Source organism: Hypanus sabinus, chromosome 2 (genome assembly GCF_030144855.1).
Source record: "Hypanus sabinus isolate sHypSab1 chromosome 2, sHypSab1.hap1, whole genome shotgun sequence".
NCBI classification, from domain to species: Eukaryota; Metazoa; Chordata; class Chondrichthyes; order Myliobatiformes; family Dasyatidae; genus Hypanus; species Hypanus sabinus.
In genome coordinates this window covers 143,482,533-143,500,693 of record NC_082707.1, presented here as the reverse complement: position 1 = coordinate 143,500,693, position 18,161 = coordinate 143,482,533, and the positions used below count along the sequence as shown (strand labels likewise).

Here is an 18,161-nt window from a genome sequence, read left to right as displayed (position 1 = left end):
TGCTGGATCCCAAGAGAAGGAATTTGATGGCATCTTAGAGCACCTTATGGTTGTGCCAAATAAGAAAAAGACAGTTCTGGATTGGATGTTGTGTAATTAACCAGATTTGATTAGGGAAGTTGAGGTAAAGGAACCCTTAGGTACAGTGAACATAATATGACATAATTCACCCTGCAGTTTAAGAGGGAGTAGCCAAATTCAGATGTATCATTATTTACAGATGAGTAAAGGGAACTGTAGAGTCATGAGAAGAGCTGGCCAAAGTTGATTGGAAGAAACTCCCTGGAGTTTCTGGGCGCAATCGGAAGGCACAAGATAGGTAGATTCCAAAGAAGACGTATTCTGAAGGGAGGATGAAGCAACTGGCTGACAAGGGAGATGGTGCGGCCTCCGTCGGTCGTGGTCGACCATGGGTACTGTGCCTCTGGTAGACACTGGTTTGTCGAGCAGCGTCGACTGGCTATTGAGGCTGATCCTGGAATGGTCAGCTCTGCCACAGTTGCTGCATGTGTAAGGGCGTCGTGGAACTGTTGTCTGCTGTCCGCTGTGCTCTCCATTTAGCTCCCGCTCCTCAAACTAACTCAGGATCACTCTTTCAGCTTGCTCTAGGTGTTGCTGAAGAGTATGTCGCCATTTGTGGAGGTAATCTGCTGTATCTTCCGAGCACTCTGTATTGATGTTTAAGGCTTTCATGTCATGTTTGCTGAGGTCCTTGAAGTGAAGCTGGGGTCTACCAACGTTCCTCTTGCCTGTTGTTAGTTCTCCTTTGGCAGTCTACTATTCTTCATATGATGGACGTGGCCCAGCCAGCACATTCTGCGTTGTTTTATAAGCATGAACAATGTGGGAAGTCCAGCGCAGGAGAGGACCTCAGCGTTCGGGACTTTGCCTCTCCAGGTGCTGCTGAGGATGCGGCGAAGGCTGTGCAGGTGAAAACTATTGAGTTTCCTCTCCTGTTTGAAGTAGATGGTCCAAGTCTCGCTACCATACAGGAGGGTGCTGATAATGCATGCATTGTACAAGGCAGTCTTGGTCTTTGTAGTGAGTTTCAGATTCTCCCTGACCCGCAAGGAGAGTGGAGCAAGGATCGATGTTGCTTTGCTGATACGCCTATTAATTTCAGCATTGAGGGAGAGAGTGTTGCTAATGGTCGATCCCAAGTACGTGAACTCGTGGACAACCTAGATCGTAATTGTCGATGGCAATGACTGGTGTCTCCACTACGTTCTGGGCAAGGATATTTCTTTAGGCTGATGGTAAGCCTGAAGTCCTTGCATGCCTTAGAGAAGCGGTTCATGAGATTCTTTCATCGACTTGACCAAGGCATTCGACCTTGTCAGCAGGGATGGGTTCTTTCAGATTCTCCTAAAGATCGGCTGTCCCCCGAAACTTCAAAGTATCATCAAGTCATTCCATGATGACATGAGGGCTACTGTTCAGTACAATGGCAGCTCATCAGAACCCTTTGCTATTCATCGTGGAGTGAAACAAGGATGTGCGTTGGCCCCAACGTTATTCAGCATCATCATCTCTATGCTATTGAAGCACATGTTTGGGAAGTCGACAGAAGGCATCTACATGCACACCAGGTCTGATGGGTGCTGTTCTGCCCTCGCGCCTGAGAGCAAGAACAAAGGTGCAAAAGATCTTAATATGTGACATGCTCTTTGTTGATGCCGCTGCTATAACCTCGCACGAAAAAGCCATAAGGAGAGAAAAAATTAAATAGGAAGGTAAGCTAGCCAATAATATAAAAGAGGGTACTAAAGTTTTTTTTAGATATCAGAGTAAAAGAGAGGTGAGAGTGAATACTTGACCACTGGGAAATGCTGTTGGAGAGGTAGTAATGGGGGACAAAGGAATGTTGGGTGAACTGAATAAGTATTTTGCATTAGTCTTCGCTGTGGAAGACACCACCAAGATGCTAGAAATTTAAGAATATTGGGGAGCAGAAGTAAATAGTAGTTGCTGTTACTAAGGAGAATATGCTTTGGAATCTTAAAAACCCTGAATGAAGATGGATCATTTAACCAGGTGGACTACACCCAGGGTTCTGAAGGAGGTAGCTGAAGAGATTGTAGAGGCATTAGCAGCAATCTTTCAAGAATCATTAGGTTTGGAATGGTTCCGGAGGATTGGAAAATCGCAAATGCCACTCCACTTTTTAAGAAGGGAGAGAGGCAGAAGAAAGAAAATTCTAGGCCAGTTAGCTCAAGTTCAATAACTGTGAAGATGTTGGAGTCCATTATTAAGGATATGGTTTCAGGATACTTGGAGGCACAGATAAAATAGGTTGAAGTACAGTTTAAGTATGGTTTCCTTAAGGGGAATTAATGTCTAATATTTCAGGCAATAGACAAGGGAGACTCAGTAGATTATTTGGATTTTTTAGAAGGCCTTTGATAAGGTGTTGTACATGAGCTTGCAAAACAAGATGATATTACAGCAAAAATATTAACTTAGAAGATTAGGCAACTGACAGGAGGCCAAAGAATGGGAATAAAGGAGGCCTTTTCTGTTTGGCAATCGGTGACTAGTGGTGTGCCTCAGAGGTCTATGCTTTGGATGATAAAATTGATGGCTTTGTGGCCAAGTTCATGGGCGATGCAAAAATGGGAGGAAGTGCAGGTAGTTTAGAGGTAGTAGGGAGTCTGTAGAGAACTTGGACAGATCTGGAGAATGGGCAAAAAAGTAGCAGACAGAATATATGTTCATATATGTAGAAGGAATAAGGTGTAGAGTAATTTCTAAATGCAGAGAAAATTCAGAAATCAGTTGCAAAGGGACTTGGGAGCCCTCGTGCAGGAATTGCTAAAAGTTAATTTGGAGATTGAGTCGATTGTAAGGAAGGCAAATGTAATGCTATCATTCATTTTGAGAGGACTAAAATATAAAAGCAAGGATGTAATGCTGAGGCTTTATAAGGCATTGGTCAGACTTGGGAGTATTATGAGCAGTTTTGAGCCCCTAATCTTAGAAATGTGCTGGCATTGGAAAGGGTCCAGATGCGGGAACGAAAGGTTTAATGTATGTGAAGAAAGTTTGATGGCTGTGGACCTAAACTTCCTGGAGTTTAGAAAATATGGAGGAAGGTGGGACCTCATTACAACCTATTAAATATTGAAAGGCCTGGATTGAGTAGATGTGGAAGGGATGTTTCCTATAGTGAAGGAGCCTAGGATCAGAGAGCATAACCTCAGAATAGAGAGATGTCCCTTTGGAACTGAGATGAGGAGGAATTTCTTTAAATCAGCCATGTTGGAATGGCAGGGCAAACTCGATGGACTGAATGGTATGATTCTGCTCCTGTGTTATCTTATTTGTAAGTGTATGTGAATTGCAGAGGTAAAAAAATATATTCATTGTATTTCAAATTGATTTTTGGCTAGAATATTGTTTTATTATTAGACTTTAATATGAACCATTATAGTGTGCATTTATTTTACCTGACTTGCAGGTTGTGGTTAAATGGCTGTCAAACCAGTGGACCAGAACTACTTATTAAAGCACAAGCTTTTTTTTTTGTTTTTGGGACTGATATCTAGTCTGAATGTTGCTCAGATACTCAAATATTGGTGCAACATACACCTCAAATTAAGGTTTATCATACTGCCTTTGAAACATAAATACAAAAATCCCTTTGTTGGTCATCAATTACATGTCTTTTGTAATAGAATGAGATCTGTGGTGGATCGAATTTATGAGGTATAAGTGATTTGATATGGTGGATATTACAATTTATTGAAGCATTTCTCCTCGTACAATACTGTTTCAAATCAAGAGAGTTCCAAGGTCACATTGATCACTAAGGCACCTTTTAGTGTAAAAAGTAATATTCTGGCCATGTACAGTTATTAATAATATGTTTAAAACTCCGGTTATTCATTTTTATTCCTTTACAAGTGAGGAACAGAGACAAGTGCATTCCTGTGAATCCTCTGCAGCTGACTATAAAGAGAACTGTGTTCCTAGATGACATTGGGAGATGTTAATGGAAGATGGTATATGATAGTGAAAGTATCCTCCTATATTAACAATATAGATCTGTATGCCACTGATAATCCAGCAGAAGTAGACACTGAATTTCAGATGAAAACTACCCCTATAGTTAAACAGATATGTAATTTTTATACTACTAATTTGAAATTGCTTAATGAGAACTAATTTATTTTAAGACAGCATCATAGTTAGATGAAATGGCTTAACCACAGTATTTAGATATTGGACCATATGCAATAGTTTGGAAATTATGTGCAATGAATAAAATTAATGATTCAACATGCATAGGCTGGAATGACTTCCTTTTCTAAATTGTGATATGTCTTATCTGTAATTTTGCTGAGTTGAGTACATAGTCTAATGATTGCTGTGTAAGAAAAAGGTTGTGTGACAATTTTAGGATATCATCAGTTTGGTAGGGTTCAAAGCTATATATTGGAATTGCATCACATCTGCTTAAGCCACCATTCTGTGTTTTGGAATTTTCTCTGACCAAGTTTGATTTAGTTATATTTTGAAGATGCTGACTTTTGTTGAAGTAAGCATTATTCATCTGTGAGTTGTAATAGTTTCAACAGACTACTAGACTGTTCAAGATGGAAGACATGCGTCCTACTTACTCCTGACATGCACGTATTTACTTCGGATGGGTGTTGAAGGATTATCATTGGGACTTGGAACTTAAATTAACTTCCCACTTTTCTCCTCACCCAATAGCTCAGTATCAATAGGAATCTTTCAACCACTGATCTGCTGACTCCAGCGAAACCGCTGATTAAATGTGGAAATATCCTGAAACTTTTGGCTTTAATATGTGCCAAGTGCTATTGAGAGAGCTTAAACAGCAATTAGTTTTCTATCCATTTGCAGTTGTTTTGCAAAAAAAAAATCATTGTTTTGGATGTAGTTTTGCTTGGCTTTCTGTTTCTTAGTGGCAGAGAAAAGCATTGAAACTTCAATTCTCAGTGATTGATGCTGTTCTTTGGGTGATGGAAACATGAGTAGCATTCTTGTATGTTTCGCTCTTGGTAGATAATGCTTTCTGTGGTACATGGACTGGAGATTTTTCATTTGTTAGATTACATCGTACGTAAGCACTTAATGTTCATTTTAAAAAAGATCTCTAAGCATGCTGGAATTATAGCCTGCGAATATTCTTTTTTTTTAGAAAAGATGGAAGTTTGCAGAAGACTTGCAAATGGGTTCTAGTTGTAATTTGATATAAGATGTTACATGCTTCTGAGAAGCTGTACCTGTGAAGAATGTATGGGACTTTGTATATATGCGTTCCATCTCTTAATAGTTGTTAAGATTCCAGAGGATGACTCAAATGCTATCATTTAATTGATACAGCAATTAAACTATCTTTTTTTCGCCTTGTCTGGAATGTCTCTTCCCTTAAACCCTATTCATGGATGTTTGTTTCATGATCCTTCTGGCAATGTCTTGTTCTTTTTCGACTGCCAATTTGTTTCATGCTAGAATGAGCCTAGAAGCACCAATACTGAATATGGAAGAGCAGTTGCACACAATTATTTACTATGTTTTCTTTGGACTTTCTGCTGATCGTTTCTAAATAAGAAAATCTTTAGCACTTAAGTCCATTCCTCTGTTTTTGGTGATTGAACTCCTTCAGTCTTTGGATCTTACTCCTCAGTTTCATATCCCTTAACTGACAGTGCTTTCTTGGAGTGTGAGGACTCCTTTGGATATGTCAGATGGCCCCAGGAGCGATTTGAATCGAGAGCTTCCACATCTTTTATCCACAAAGTTATTTGGTGCATAAGTTCCTCTGGCCTTTGAAGATTCCTGTGCTGGAAGTTAATTCCATAAATGGATTTGAAGACATTACACTCAGCCTCTGGATCATGAGGTAGTATAATACAAACCTAACGACTAGAAGACATGCCATGGAAGATTGGAATTACTCTGGTGAGTAATTGTTATCTGAGAAATATAATTTACTGCTAGTGGTATTGCTCTTTCATTAAAAAGAAAGGTTTTAAAGTTTGCTTTAGTGAAGGCTCTAGGTAGGATAGGAGGAGGAAATGAAGACAAAGGGAAAGAGTAAGAGTTGCTTCGTATTTTGCTCTCCTTATATGTACGCTAGGGAGGTGTGATCGTGATGGTAGAGGCTGATCATTTGTTGAGTATTGTGATCCAAGAGTTGAAGTCTGAGTTGGTTGCACCCCTAGAGTAAAGTCTAAGACATTTTTTAAAACTTAATTTGTTTTCCATTCATATTTCTTAAGTGATTTGTTCCTTGTTTGTTTTTGCTTTCCAAGCATAATCAGTGAACTCTTTTAAATTATTCAACAGTAACATGGGATTTTCAGTTTGTTTAAAATTGTATGTGCTGAATTTTAATAATGTGATGTAAAGATTATTGGGGAAAATTGTTTAATGATGCCTGAGAATCAATTCGTATATGAGCCATTATCTAGACTGGACTGCTTTTCCAAGTTAGAATGAATGAATCTGTGTTTAATTTGACCACCTGAACAAAGAGAGATGTAGTCATAGTACCTATTTTACACAAACGGGAATGTAAATATGTGACTGAACAGTTTGTGATGGCTTTCATTTACAGGGGTAAACAGGTCAAAACTTCAGGATATGATTGCAGATCTTAGAGATGATGAGCTGCCTCACATGCCATCTGGAACCATGATTCAGTCTAGACCAATCCCTTCCAGACTGGCTGATCATGACAGCTCAAGAGCAGAAGAAGGTATAATTAAAATTGTTACTGTATCTCCCTGTTCAGCTGTCAGTATTTTGTGTTGGTATCTTCTTTTCATCCCAACATAATTGTGTTGGCAAGCATATCCATCAGTTCTAATCTAATACAGAAAAACAACATTTATTTTCATTGTGAATCTGGAAAATAGGAATGTTACCCACATCAGTTTCCTGATCTTGTAAACCTGTTTATTGCACTGACAGACATGGCTGCTTCTAACTACATTACAAACTAGAATCATAAATTTAATTCATGCTGCCCAAAGGTTTTCTCAAATTTCAACCTGTTCTAATGTGAAGTGGAATCAATGTTTTCACTTCATAATACAGTAAGTCAGTGATAAAATCCTATAGGAAATTGCTATAATAGAAATAAATTTTTGTCTGGATTGTTGTTATATACAGTAGATGAATACTTTACAAGTCTTAATTTCTATTGTGACTTTACATTTTGAGTTTGGTAGCATGGATTTTACACCTTAATCCAGTATTTCAGATAGTACTTGTTGAAATGTACTCAAGTTAGTGTGGGAGCTATAATACCATTATGAAGCATCTGTTTCTTGACGTGTTGATTGAAAGATAAATATATCCTTCTACGCCATTTAGGGAGCCTTCCTGTAATAAAGGGGTTTATTTAACTTAATTTATTACTTAACAATGGCTTTAACTGCCATAATAGAGAGTAAGGAATACATTTATATGCTGACTTTCTAACATTCTGTAGATCTGTGACAACAGTTACATTCAAGTTTTTTTAATCACATTAATGGAACAATCTTTGCTAACTGCAGTGTATTTAAAATTAAAAATACAAGATCCTTTACCCTTCCATCTGGCAACAATGGTCATTGGATGAATGACTTTTAAGGTTCAGATTGCATGCTTGATCTGTTTTTTGTACTCTTAGTGGGAGAATACTGACTAGCTTTTGATTTATTTCCTTCATGTTTACAGCAATTGTTCCTCCGCAATTAATTTTTGCACAATAAAGGGTTCTTTACAAGCTTGACTCATTTGTTAATTGGGAGAAACCTGGACTGGAAGATTTCCCTATACAAATCATGGAACCTTATTTCCACATGAGAGCAAACTACCAGATTTTCATTCAAAAACTGTATTTGACCTTGTATTCACCAGTCAGCCCTTTGTAAATCCATTTGCCTGCCCAAATATTGTTAGTAGCTAGCTCCTTGCAGAAATAAAGTCATAAACACCAGCTATTGGCAATACCGCTATGTTAAATAGTATAGCTACAGAGATTTCTAGAAGTTAGGAATCAATAAAACCCTTTGAGGCATTAATATTAAATTCATCCACAAATTGAAGCTTGACACCATGGCCTATCATTTTCTTCCTTGATCATCATCATCAAATTGAAGTGTAGGGATTAATCTTGTTTCAGATATGAATGTAAAAAGACATATCAGGAGTTGCATGCACCAACACATGCTGTAAATGAAGTTGTGCATTCCTGTATGAGGTTGAACTTATTTAGCTTGCCATCTCCTGTTCTGAATGTTGATGGCTAATTATACAATACTAGCAAGAGCAGAAATTTTGAAAACATGACACATGATACTGGAAAAGATAAAACGGATGAGTTTGAAACCATTTTCAGACAGAAGTGGTTTGTGCATGACCCACCTGTCTCCTCTGAATATCCACCATAAAGAGGGTAGGGTCTGTTGTTGTCCAGGAAAGAGGCCCGCCATTGCTTTTGTAAGGACAATTACAGAAAATACTTACAGAAATTAGAGAATTCCAATTATAGAAAAGTAAATCAAAAATTAGTCATTTACATCCTGCAGTGAGACTTGAGTCATTAAGTTTTCAAATATAAGACTTAAACTTTATATTTTATTCAAATGTTCTTCTTACCTTGGAAATTTTAATAGTACTTCGTTACAAAAATCCCTTTACCATTTAATTAAATAGCCATACAGTTTCCAGTAAATTATAACAATATAAAAAAATGATTAATCTATGGGCATAAATTCCAGTACTGGCTTTTAAATATACTTATGTATTTCAGTCCTTGTTTGCGATCTGATCTGACAAACCACCTACTTTTTTGGAATATTGTTCTTGTAGTAAAGAAATTATGATATTAATTTTCCAGGTAGCAATTTAATTAGATTTCCACCATATGTGTTGCTTTTTTCTATTTCTGGAAGAGCTCTCTTTATACATCAGTCACACTTGCATTAAGATTATGCAGTACTTTCATAAGTCCATTAATCAGTATGTTCATTACTACATTAATAACTATTCATTTGACTGCATAATCTCAACATGTGTGATGGAGACACAATTTTTGTGTCTCAATCATGCAAGTTATTTCATTATAATATTCTTGAGAATCTGGTATATATCTTATGGGACTTAATTTGGAAGCTTGTATACGTATTTTAATAAGGTTCTTGTTGGAATTTGTTTCAAGCAATATATTCTTCTGGTCAATAGCATACTGGAAGCTGAACTGAGTATAACTGATTTCATTGTGGATGCAATTTTAATTGAGTACTTAAGTTTTACTGATTGTGAAATTTGATTAAGCTATCATATCACATACTGAATAATGGGGGGAACAACATACACAAAATACATGAAATAAGTGGTATTCCTATAATTTCATATTTCATAACTTTCAATAGTCACTGTATAATAGTGACTTTGACATTTTAACACTATTGCTATATAGACAGTTCAGAAGCCAATATTTCTCCAATAAAATCGTGACTTTCTTGTTAATTCTATGTTTGTAAGATCTATCTTAAGGTTTGAGGTTCACAGCCACTGGGATTTTTAAATTAATACTCCAGATTATAAGACTATTTAAAGTGTACCAAGCAGGCGCAATTGTTCAGTTGACCATTTGTGCATATTTCTCTGTCAGTGCTTTATTCGAGCTGAAATTCAGGTACACATTTATAATTTTTAACATGTCTTGCATTTTGCCTATAAAGGTTAATTCTTTTTCTCGGAATATAGTTCTATGTAGATTTCTGGAAAATTAATCAACATTAGCTGCACTAAATTTTCAGTTTTACAATCCCTCTTCTAATTTTTCTATATAAAATTTTCTTTTCCAATTTTCTCTTTTCATGTCCAGATCTCTCTGATGGCCTTGGCAAAATGTCAAGAATCTGACCCAAGTGGTCTTTGTTTTGTGTATTTTCCGATGTCATAAATTTTAGATACAGTTTTGAAAACACAATTTTCTCTGGATTGGTATTATTGATTGCTCTCGTGCATTGACCTTGTGTCACTTTGGATTAATATTTCTCAACTAATCATGCCAATGTGTTGCACAGGAAGTACTGTATAACAATAAAGCATCTTGTGTGCATTGAAGACTGTAATCTTGCTTGTGTATTTGTCCTAGGTTCTAGAAGATGGACTGAAACTGCAATAAGTTGAGGATAATTGAAAGCCAAGAAACTAACTAATTTTGTATTTTAAAGGACTGAATGGAATACGGTTATTATAATTCAGTGTGATTATTATAAAATGGAGAATAAAAGGAAACTCAACCTTTCACATGGTCAAATTTCTTTTGTAATTTACTGTTTGCAGAATACTTTATACTTTTAAAGAGGGAGATTTCTTTTGTGTTTACTCTAGGTTTCATAGTTCAAAGTAAATTTATTATTAGAGTTCTTGTATGTCATCATATATATCTGAGATTCATTTTCATGTGGGCATACTCAAATTCAGAATAGAATAATAACCATAATAGAATCAAAGAAAGATGGTATTAATTTAAGTGTTCAACCACTGTCCAAAAGAGAACAAGCTGTGCAAATCCAAAAATAAAGAATTAATAATAAATAAGCCATAAATATCAAGAACATGAGATGAAGTGTCCTTGGAAGTGAGTCCATAGGTTGTGGGAACATTTCAGTGATGGGGCAAGTGAAGTTGAGCGTAATTATCCCCTTTGGTTCAAGAGCCTGATGGTTGAGGGGGAATAACAGTTCATGAACCTGGTGGTATGAGTCCTGAGGCTCCTGTACGTTCTTCCTGAGCAGTGAGAAGCGAGCATGTTCCATTGTGAAAGAAAACCAAAACAACTTGGCTTTGTAACTTTAAGGATTAGCTTGTTGAATTCGATGAACAAATTTTCTGGAGCCGAACTTGGCATAGGCCATTAGGCTAAACTGAGTGATGCCACTTTACTTTGTGTAAATGAACAAACTCAAGATGATGATATAGCATGATACACCAATCAAGTTAACAGTATTCATTTGGATAATTATATTTTGAAACATAAGATGCAAAAACAAAGAAACTGACAAACACTAGTTAAAACTCTATAAAGCACTAGTTAGCCAACTCATAGAGCAGTCTGGACAATTGTTTTTACTGTATTGTAGGGTGATTAATTACACTGGAGAGAGCAGAAGAAATTTTGAACAATTGTGCCAAGAGTGAAGTACTTTTGCTGAAAGGAGTCAATGATTGGTGTTACTTCCTTCTGAACAGAAAGGCTGAGGAGAGATTTGATTCTATGTAAAGAAATGAATAAAAAGAACCTAGTAGTAATAGGGAATAGATCTAAGGTTATTGATTGGATGAGAAGCTGAGAAATCTGTTCAAAAGATGATGGTGTGATCTCCCTAAAGGAACACTAGAGGCAGCAAACATTACTGCCTGTTAAAAACTGTGTTGCTTTGCTTTTGAAGTGCCAAGACTTAATGAATTAGATGGTTGGATTAATCTGAATAGCTCTTTTTTAGCCACCAAGACAAGTTAAGCCAATGGACCTTTTATACTACTTTGAACAGCTATTTGGTCTAGTTTCAATTAATGTACCTACTTCCAGTTAATGTTTCACTTGTTTTATAAGGTACCTTGCATGTTTCATGGATTTACTCCCTTGTTTGTTATTTTGACATAATATGTAATGGCAATTGTTTGATATAATAATTTTTTATTGAATAAATATTCAGAAAAATGATTATTTGTCTGCAAGAACTTGATGGTATTCTTGTCAATCACTTTCATTTACTTTCCAGTAGGCATCATTTGAAGATAATTAGATAACTAAATAAAAGCTATCTAATTAGAAGAATTCTCTGTCAGTTTTGCTGAGTTTAATTGCTTATGTAGCTGACATCCACATAAGTTAAGATTCAATCCTGGACATTTGTAGTTCTGCATGTTAATGTGGCTGTAAGAATTGCTTTTACATTCAAGATCCTAGCAGAATCATTAAAGGTTTTATGAAAGAGCATCAAGCATTTCTGAGAAGTCACAAATTGTATTGCTATATCTTGTTAAGTTGCCACACTGCAAAGATTTTACAACTGTCCTTCATATGCTTGAGCAGATCAGCCTCTCATTGCATTTTATACTTGAGTTATTGGGACTGACTGAATTTTGATTTTCCGCTCGACTAAATTGAAAAATATGAACTATCAGTATGTATATGTTGAAACAGTTACTAATTTTGAGTGCATTTGGAAACCTTGCTGATTTTAAAAGCAAACTTTCTATCGGCATGAGCCTTACACATGATTCTGTCTATTATGCCACCCTTTAAGCTTTGAGCATATTTATTGAGCTTTAAAGAGACTGACACTAGATCAAAACCTAAGCAAAAAATAAATAATGCTTGTTGGATCATAATTCTGAATTATCCTCCAAACTTAGCTAACCTTTGAATTTAACAAATATGTTTTACCAAACGTGTTGGGCATCTCACATCATTAATACATCCTGGTGCCTCCATGCCTAGAATATAAGCTTCATTTGCATTGGCCTTGCTGTCACTGAAGTGAAAATCACATTTTTGTTTGGTTTTGAAAAATGTGATAAATGAGTGGGCATGGTGCTCACATCTAAGTATCATGTTAAAACTTTTTTTTCAAGTCATGAATAGACTCAGTGGACTGCAAAGTGTTTGTATTTCTGAGTCCATATTCTACTTGAAGTATGTAACCCTGAAACTATAAGTCCGTTGCTTTAAGCTAGAAATTGCTTTACAGATGTGGCAGAAAAGATTGATTAGAATTGCTCCCAAAAAAAAAGGGATTTCATTTCCAACGTAAGGCTCGTAAAGAAGAGTTGGCTTCCTTGGAATAAAGAAAGTTGAGAAGAGATTTGATAGTGGTGTTTAAAATCATGATAGGTTTAGTTAGAGAGAAGCCGTTCCCATTAGTGGATGGTTCCAGATCCAGGAGCCCATGTGCCAAACACAATGAGGTAAACTGATGAGGAGAGTGATTATGTTTTGGTGTTTGCTGCCTTTTAGGTTGGTGGAAATTATGATATCAGAGCTGTCAAGAGAAGTTGGATGAGCACTTGAGGAAAAATGAGGAGGAATGGGATTGAAATGTACAATGAACAACTGATACGGGCTGGATTAACTAAGTAGCTTACTCCTTTGCCACAACAATTCACTAATATATTCTGTTTACCAAGTAACAAAATCAAGCTAATCAATTTGCTGCTGGGTTTTGTATGTTTATCTGAAGTAGACTTAAAGTCCACTGGCAAATGCTGATAACTTAAGATGTGTAGTTAAAACATTTTTTTGTCACATTCAAAGCACTGTATTCTACTGGGTAGAACTATCAAAATCAATAAAGCAACTTCAGCGGAAAATTAGATTATGGAGGTGCATGATAGAATTTGTTACTTACAATTAATGATACAAATGATGCACTGTATATCCCATTAAAAATTGCTTGAATATGCTAAAATTGTTTTCCAAACATGTGAAACCTGTGTAATCGTGGAGACTACTGCCAGACCAAATTTTTCTTCTGAATTTGATATTCTACCTTTGTGTATGTATCCCCATTGTTAATTAAAAATGATATTTCTCTGTGATATGTACATATGAATCTCCCCAGTGCTTTTAAACTACATTTAACATATTTTGCATTGTTGGTGATGCCTCTATATAGATTAGAGAACATAGAAAATTTGAGAAAGACATCTGAGCAAGAAGTTGTTCTGGAGCAACAGAAGAACTGAAACATTTTTTGTATGATTAAGTTAATCCCTTATCTTTGTAAAATTTAAGGAGTTAAGAATGTTCATGGTATTTACTCAAATAAGCTCCTCCAGCTTTGATGTTTCTTGGCTTTTGACTTCTTCATAACTGATATTTAAAATGTGATGAAAATGATCTTGGTTTACTTTTTGATTTATTTTACTTTGTTTTCTCCTGTCAGGTGGAGTATGTATTTTCTGCTAAGAACTCCTTTCAGTTGCTCTCTATTTCACTTACCTACTTTAGTCCACAGACAACATAGCAGCAATAATTATGAAAAAATGGTGAAACTCATTCACATTGGTAGATATTGTACTGTGTCCTGGCTGTTCAACATAATAATTACTTGTGAAACTGAAGAGCATGGTTACATTTAATATGTATTCAGTTATGTCAAGCCTAGAACTAGATAACCTGGTAGCACCTGAGAAGGCGAGGATATTCCTAAAGACTGCACTCTCCTTATTTGCATTTGAGGATATGTTTCATAGTAGATCACCAGTGTATCTTTGCTCACTTGATTTTAAGCATTGCCCCAGTCATCGTGTGTGTTGAATGGCTGGTTTTTCAAAGTGAATACATTTGCTGCATGAAAGGTCTGCATGAGTGTGGAAAAACTTTTTCACCCAGAGAGTGGTGGTTATGTGGAATGCTCTGCCCCAGAAGGCAGTGGAGGTCAAGTCTCTGAATGCATTCAAGAGAGAGTTAGATAGAGCTCTTATAGATAGTGGGGTCAAGGGTTATGGGGAGAGGGCAGGAACGGGGTACTGATTGTGTATGATCAGCCGTGATCACAGTGAATGGCGGTGCTGGCTAGAAGGGCTGAATGGCCTACTCCTGCACCTACTGTCTATTGTCTATTGAGTGTTAGTGTTTCAATGAAAATTTCAGGCTTTTGTGCTTTTTCATAGCTTCACATTAGATTTTATTCTTTCATCGTTAGTTTTACCTTGGTTTCTGGTTTTCTTAAACTTTGGCATTTTCATTTCACTCTATTGGTTTTATGTTTGAGTTAAGTTGAAAATTAAGTATGGAGTGACTTCACGGATGATAATCATGAGAAGGAGCAAAATTCTTGGAACACATCCTTGAGTGTAACTGTGTTCTCAGAGAAGCAAGAGAGAATGCTTAAGTCTAGTCTTTTTTTTAAAAAAAAGAAGCCAGGATAAACACACAAAATTTGAATGATTTTTTAAATCTACTATCTTGTATACAATAATGTGCAAGTAGAATACAACTTTATGTTATTTGCTGTAAAAGTTAGTTCCTCCTAGCAGTATCTAAATTTTTGGAGTTTTTTTTTGATGTAATGACTCACTTTTGTGAATTTTTTTTCCAATTTTTCTTGTTTCCCTTCTCCAAGGTAAGAATAGGATGCTATGCTTCTACAAACTTGGCTCTGGTATGTGTGCTAGATAGATCATTGTGAAGTATCTGGACTTTACGTGGCGAGCTTAAAATAATGATACTTTGCAGGTATATTTCCAAGACAGTTTGACCATTGAGAAATTATGGTTATCAAAGCAGACTAGTTTTAAATAAAATATATTTAAAAAACCATGATAATACTGTAATATATTTACTTTTCTAATTTACTTTATTTGACGTGAAATATTTTTTCCCAAAACAGCTGAGCCACTTACATTTCCATCTGGAACTGGAAAATCATTTATTATGGGTCCAGATGATGTGCTGGAAAGTTTTTTGGGCCTTGGTGACCTTGCAGACTTGACAGTCGCAAATGATGCAGACTTCAGTTATGATGTAAGTATATTGGCTGTAGTTATTTTAAAGTGGTAGGTTTATTTGCAGTTGAATAAATGAATGTTGTAGAGCAATAGGTTGAAAGACAATTTATTTTCAAACTGATCGAGAAAACATTATTATACTTAACATTTATGATCGAATTTTGACAGTCACTTCCTCAAAGATCTGGCAGTTTTCCTATTTTGAATTTTGTCCATGGTCATTTCAATGTGATTCTTGGAAATCAGTAATGGCAAGGCCACGAATGTCCTATCACCAGTCTTAAAGAAAATTTCTGAGCAAACAAGGAAAATAAAAAATGTTTGATTTTAAATTTTTTAGAGTACATAGAGATGGAAATGGCATGCAAAATTAATTAGCAGAACTGTTAAATGTTTGCAAGCTACTTTTAAATGCATTGTATTTTGAAATATTTATGAGTTAATTTATTCTGCATAGCTAAAATTTGGATTTTAGAGTCAGGTGGTTGTTGAACAGTAATTGTGGCAGATTTTCAGTTTTAAGAATTTGATTAACTCATGTAGATGGGCATTGGGAACACATATGAATTAAAACAAGGAGCAGGATATTTGCATGTGAGCCTGTTCTAATATTTACTACAATCATGGCTGATCATCTTGTCTGCATTTCTGCACCCCCTTTGACCATTATCTCTGCCTAAAACCTGTTCCAAACCCAATATAAACAGATGCATTTGCCTCAGTGTACATTTACATAGCAAGTCTGCCTAAGACAGACGTTGGCAAGTTTTTTGTATTTCATTCTGCACTGCTTCCAAATTGAAAAATAACTAAAGCCAGTTTCCAAGTTAAGGTTGTGTGTAATTCTGCCCTTGCAATACCTTTCATTTATCAACATTAAATATCTTGTGAAAGGTTTTTTGAACTATATTATGTGATAAGTACACATGCCATTCCTGTTATAAGCTTTTTCCCTCAGTCATGTTAGTTTGTTTAAGGAAATTATTATATGGCTAAATATAATATCCTGTTGGTACCGTGGTAGTGTATTGATTAGCACAATGCTATTACATCTCGGAGTTCAGTTCAGGCTTTGTTCTTTAAGGAGTCTCTACATCCTTCCTGTGGAGTGCCTGAGTTTTCTCTGGTCCTTCAGTTTCTTCCCACAGTTCAAAGACGTACTGGGTATGTTAATTAGTCGTTGTAAATTGTCCCATGATTCGGTTAGGGTTTATCAAGCATCGCTGGAGAGTCATAGCTCAAAGGGCTGGAAGGACCTACTCTGCTGTATCACTAAGTAAATAAAAATGTAAATCAAATATTTTATCAGGTTTACCACCTGGATGTTCTGAGGACAGATGACTTTATTGTAAGTGAAATAGAATACAATAGATGTATTACTTTTTGTGTGGTTTTCAGAGGGTGTACCAATGAAATTTGTCAGATAGTTGAAAAAACTTCAAGTGTTTCACTCAGGTTCTTTGTGTATTACAAACGACTATCCCTACCGAATGTGGTTACACCTGATATCATTCAAAAATATATAGGTTACTCTTCATGTTCTTGAAATTTTAAGTAAGTTAAGTTGTTGTGGAAAGCAAACAAAAACCTAATCAACTGTTAGGGCAATACTGAAAAGGTGGTAAATAACTGTAGTGAATGCATGATAAAACATTGTGAATCTACTATTGTAGGGCATTTGAGTGATGGACTCAGACAAGGGCTTTTGCTTTCAAAAGCAATGTCTTGTAAATCAGATGTTACAACTGTTGTTTTGTTTTACTGATTCAAGTAGACAGGGAAAATCGTTGCTATCCTTTAAGCAAAAGCAGGTTAATCCTTTGCAGCCCATATTTATTCTATTCTACCATGGCTGAATAGTTCAGTTAAGCTTTTGAAATCGATGCTGATTGTGTGGTCTTGCTGCACACCAAAGATTTAATATCTACCAGAACAGTTTATTGGCAATGAATTGCTTTGGGCTGTCCTGAAGATATGAATATTGCATTGAATACAAATTATTTCGGGTATTCAGTTGCTGCAGAATCTCCACATTGTATGGGGATTTTCTGTAAAATCGACACTTCAGTACATCATAGAATAAAAGGATTAATTTTTGTGTGAACTATTAATCTTTCATTCCCTTCCACTCTCTTTGGCAATAAATTCTGTGTGAGGATGAAGTTGACAATGCGTTTATCAACGTGTTCATTTAGAAGATGTTATAATAGCAGTTGAAAGTATAAAATTCATAATTTGGTGATTGATGGATTAATAACTAGATGTCTTTAAATTGAAATGAGAGGAATTTATTTGCATGAAAATATTAGGAATGCACTTATCCTTTATAATAGCACTGACTTGTATTTCAGCAAAGTTATCAGTGAATACCAAAAATTGTACAAGTTTTAATAACTTGTTTTGCAAAATCTATAATCAGATGGTGATATATATATATGATTGATGCTGAACCTTTGATTTTTATTTTTTTGTATTAAAAAGAGTATGGTAATGTCATACCCAATCTCATCAATTTCTCCAGATTCTGCCATTCATTGAGGCAGATCATAGTGGCCAATTAGTTTTAGTTTACATCATGCATTTTTGTGAAGTGGCTGGAAAGTAGAGGAAACCTGTGTAGCCACAAGAAGATTGTACAAACTCCACATAGCATGGAAGATTAGAAA

At 35.8% G+C, this 18,161-nt stretch overlaps 1 protein-coding gene across 3 annotated transcripts in view; it reads left to right on the top strand.

Annotated features, from left to right (window-relative positions):
- Nucleotides 1-18,161, top strand: part of strn3 (striatin, calmodulin binding protein 3) — a 174,652-nt gene that overhangs the window by 104,446 nt on the left and 52,045 nt on the right. For 2 of the 3 annotated variants that reach the window (XM_059956184.1, XM_059956193.1), the window contains 2 exons: nucleotides 6,590-6,730; nucleotides 15,378-15,511. In XM_059956184.1, coding sequence (XP_059812167.1) covers nucleotides 6,590-6,730; nucleotides 15,378-15,511 — 275 coding nt within the window. The remainder of the gene's footprint in view (nucleotides 1-6,589; nucleotides 6,731-15,377; nucleotides 15,512-18,161) is intronic. The other variant, XM_059956202.1, reaches the window with a different exon arrangement.